This window comes from Dasypus novemcinctus, unplaced genomic scaffold (genome assembly GCF_030445035.2).
Source record: "Dasypus novemcinctus isolate mDasNov1 unplaced genomic scaffold, mDasNov1.1.hap2 scaffold_69, whole genome shotgun sequence".
NCBI lineage: Eukaryota > Metazoa > Chordata > Mammalia > Cingulata > Dasypodidae > Dasypus > Dasypus novemcinctus.
The window spans coordinates 1,746,356-1,749,842 of NW_026688628.1; the positions used below are offsets into that span (position 1 = coordinate 1,746,356).

Here is a 3,487-nt window from a genome sequence, read left to right on the forward strand (position 1 = left end):
AGAATATAGATTAGAGATTTGAACATACAAGAGATAAATTACTGACTGATAGAGGAAATACCTAGGTTGTATTTTGTCACCTCTTTAAATTTTATGACAGTTTTGAACAAAAGCAGATATTCTATTCAGAGGAAATCAAGAAGTGATATTCATAGGCAGCATTGGTAGAATTCAAGCAGGAACAGGAGGTGATCCAATGAAATTATTCAGAAAATGCAACCCATTCCTGAACAACACTGAAAAACTCCTTAAACATGTACATGAATCATGCATACTTCAAGGAGAACTCTTTCCTTATCAAAAATAAAATCTTGCTCTATAAAACAATGTGTGCTTTAAAATTTTACTTCTTCATTTTTGAGGTCATCTTGACTCTAGGCAGGTCTATATGCACCTACTGAACAAAGAAAGGAAATATGTAGCTCTGAAGGTTTAGGAGCTGCTAAAACTGGCCTTTCAGCTGCTGCAAGACAAATGACACTTTGCAGACTTTCCTCCCAAAGCATTTTTTTCAGAGCCTTCTTTATATCTTTATTCCTCAGACTATAGATGAAGGGGTTCAGCATGGGTGTGACCATAGTGTACATGACCGCGGCTGGTGCACCTGAATGTGTGTTGTTTGAAGCAGCAGGACTGAGGTACACCCCTATGGTCGTGAAATAAAATAAGGAGACTACTGAGAGGTGAGATGCACAGGTTGAAAATGCTTTATATTTCCCCTGAGCTGACGAGATTGCAAATACAGAGGAAACAATCTTATAGTAGGAGAAAAGGATTCCAGCAAGGGGACCCCCGGCCAGCACTCCAGCTATTAAATACATTACTAAGTAATTGAGAAAAGTGTCAGAACAGGCAAGTTGGACCATCTGACGAAGTTCACAGAAAAAGTTTGGGATTTCTACACTTGAACAAAAGGACAGTTGTGACACCAATAAACTCTGTAAACAGGATTCCATAACACTCATGGTCCAGGACCCCAGAGCCATCAGGACACAGATCTGGGGTTTCATAGAGACTGTATAGTGAAGGGGGTGGCAGATGGCCACAAAGCGGTCATAGGCCATCACGGCCAGGAGGCAGTCATCCAACCCTCCAAAGAGCAAGAAAAAATACATCTGGGTGAGGCAGCCTGCATAGGTTATGACTCTACTCTGTGCCTGGATGTTCACCAGCATCTTTGGGACAGTAGTGGAGGATAAACCAATATCACAAAGGGACAAGATTGAGAGGAAGAAGTACATGGGTGTGTGGAGGTGACAGTCAATGATGACGGCCAGGATGATGACCAGGTTCCCAAAAATGGTGACCAGGTACATGGACAGGAACAACCCAAAGAGGAGGGGTTGCACTTCTGGAACTTCTGTAAATCCCAGGAGAAGAAATTCTGAAATTTGCGTTTCATTTCCAGGTCCCATGTGCCTGATGAGACTAAGAAGAAACAAAAAGGAACATGGATAGTTTCACAAAGCAAGTAGCACTATCCAAACAGAAATGTTACATTGCCTATTTCAGTGATAAATTTAATATTATATTATTTATATAGATCTTATCCCTTTAGGGTATTTGTAGTGCCACCTCTGACTAGGAATTCCATCCCCCAAACTCAGCCCTTTACCAAGAATTCATGAACACTATGGATTTCATGAGATATTCATTCATTTGTGGAATATGTATTGAGTTGTGACTAAGAGGCAAGTAGAGTTGTGGCAATGAGTTTACAATGCTGTAACTCAAAAGTCCCAACCATCAGCACATATAGAATACATGCAATTAAAACACAATCATATTACAAAGGGGATGATTTCACATGCTTTAAGGAAAAGAAAGCAGGTAAAAAAAGTGAAATGATGGAGCTTTTTTTCACTTGGTGTTCAGAAAAGTCCCATATATGATGTGAAATTCAAAGAGGCACCTAAAGGAAAAGAAGGCAGTAGCCATGAGGATGTAAGGGGAAATTTGTGCCCAGTGGGATAACTTCTAGGAAAAAGACCCTAAAAATGACTTTTTTCCAGTGTTCAGAGTGAACAAGGAGGGCAGTGTGGCAGGGAAATGATTAAGAGGATAGTGAATAGAGATGATTTCAGAGGAAGTTTAAGAACAAGGCAGCCTTGTTGCTGCTGAATCTTCAAATTCAGGGAGGTCTTCATCCATATTCTGAACCTCTCACTATTCATTAATTTGGATGCAAAGCTATCCCACCAAATGGAATGGAACAAGTCCTATTGGCATTTTTAGAATAGCCTCCAGGCTCTGTACTATAGAAGACACCTATTGTAATATATGAGCTTAGATACCACTGCTCTAAGGACTGCTCACATCACACATCACATCCCATACACACTTCACACACACACACACACACATAATGCACACCTTAGCATCATTGGGAGGGAGTTACAACATGCTCTTCTCATACTCAGCCACACAGATAACCCAGGAGTAAATAAAATGCAAGCTGACAACATCAGTTTTTCCATTCTCCAAGTATTTAGAAATGGTGCTCTGAAATTCTAGCTGACAAGCCTCCCATGCTCATGTAAACACAGAGCTCCCTTTTGTTATGATGACTTTATTCCCTTTATTTAAAGGAACATATGCTGGGGGGGGAGAGGTGGGGTGGGGGGGTGGGGTTGAATGGGACCTCACATATATATTTTTAAAGTAATATTATTACAAAGACAATAAAATAAATAAATAAATAAATAAATAAAATAAAGGAACATAAAATATCTGCTCAGTAATAAGACAGGAAGGAATTAAATAGACTTGAAAGATAAAAACTCAAGCATCACATGAGAAATTGTGATGAAGAAATCCTTTCTTGCTTCTGATGGCAATCCAATTCCAGTTTTATCACCCTTGAAGCCAAGAAAAACTAAAAAAAGAACAAAAAGAAATTCACAAAAAAGACAAAGGCAGTGATATCTTTTTACAATGACAAGACACTTAATAGAATGGTTGCTTCAAGCATAAAATGACCTATGGGAATAAACAAATGTTTCACAACTGAAAATATATAACTAGTACAACAATGTTGGGAATTTTTATATGGTGCATTTGATGTCTTTTTAAATTTTATTAAGGGCAAAATTTTTGGAATCAGATGTCTTATTTTGAATCTTAGACTCTCAATTGTCATTCTTTCTGCATCTCTCAGAGCCTATTCAACAGCCTTATTTCAGTTCCATTGTTGCTTTTCCAGCAAGAGCAGACTGAAAATTGCTCCAGATTATGTAAAGAATAAAAGCAACCTGTGGTCCACTGCAAAGTAAAATGCCTTCCAAAGGATGGCAGAAAGTGATGCAATTTCAGAAGTAGATCTAACCCCAAAAGGCACGATGAGGAAAAACAGTTGGTAATGCAATTAAAAATTGATCTATTAATCTAATGGAAGCAGAACTTTCTAAGTTTGAAAAATAATGAGGTGAACATCATATATAATGATAGACATTAACACATTCCTCCAAAAGTGTTTATAAAGACATAG

General features: G+C 38.3%; 1 protein-coding gene across 1 annotated transcript; it reads right to left on the reverse strand.

Moving 5' to 3' along the window:
* Nucleotides 1-374: 374 nt before the first annotated feature.
* On the reverse strand, nt 375-1,415 carry LOC131277855 (olfactory receptor 7A17-like). Its single transcript, XM_058292955.2, has one exon. The coding sequence runs from the start codon at nt 1,413-1,415 to the stop codon at nt 375-377; it is 1,041 nt and encodes a 346-aa protein (XP_058148938.2).
* Between the last annotated feature and the right edge of the window lie 2,072 nt (nt 1,416-3,487).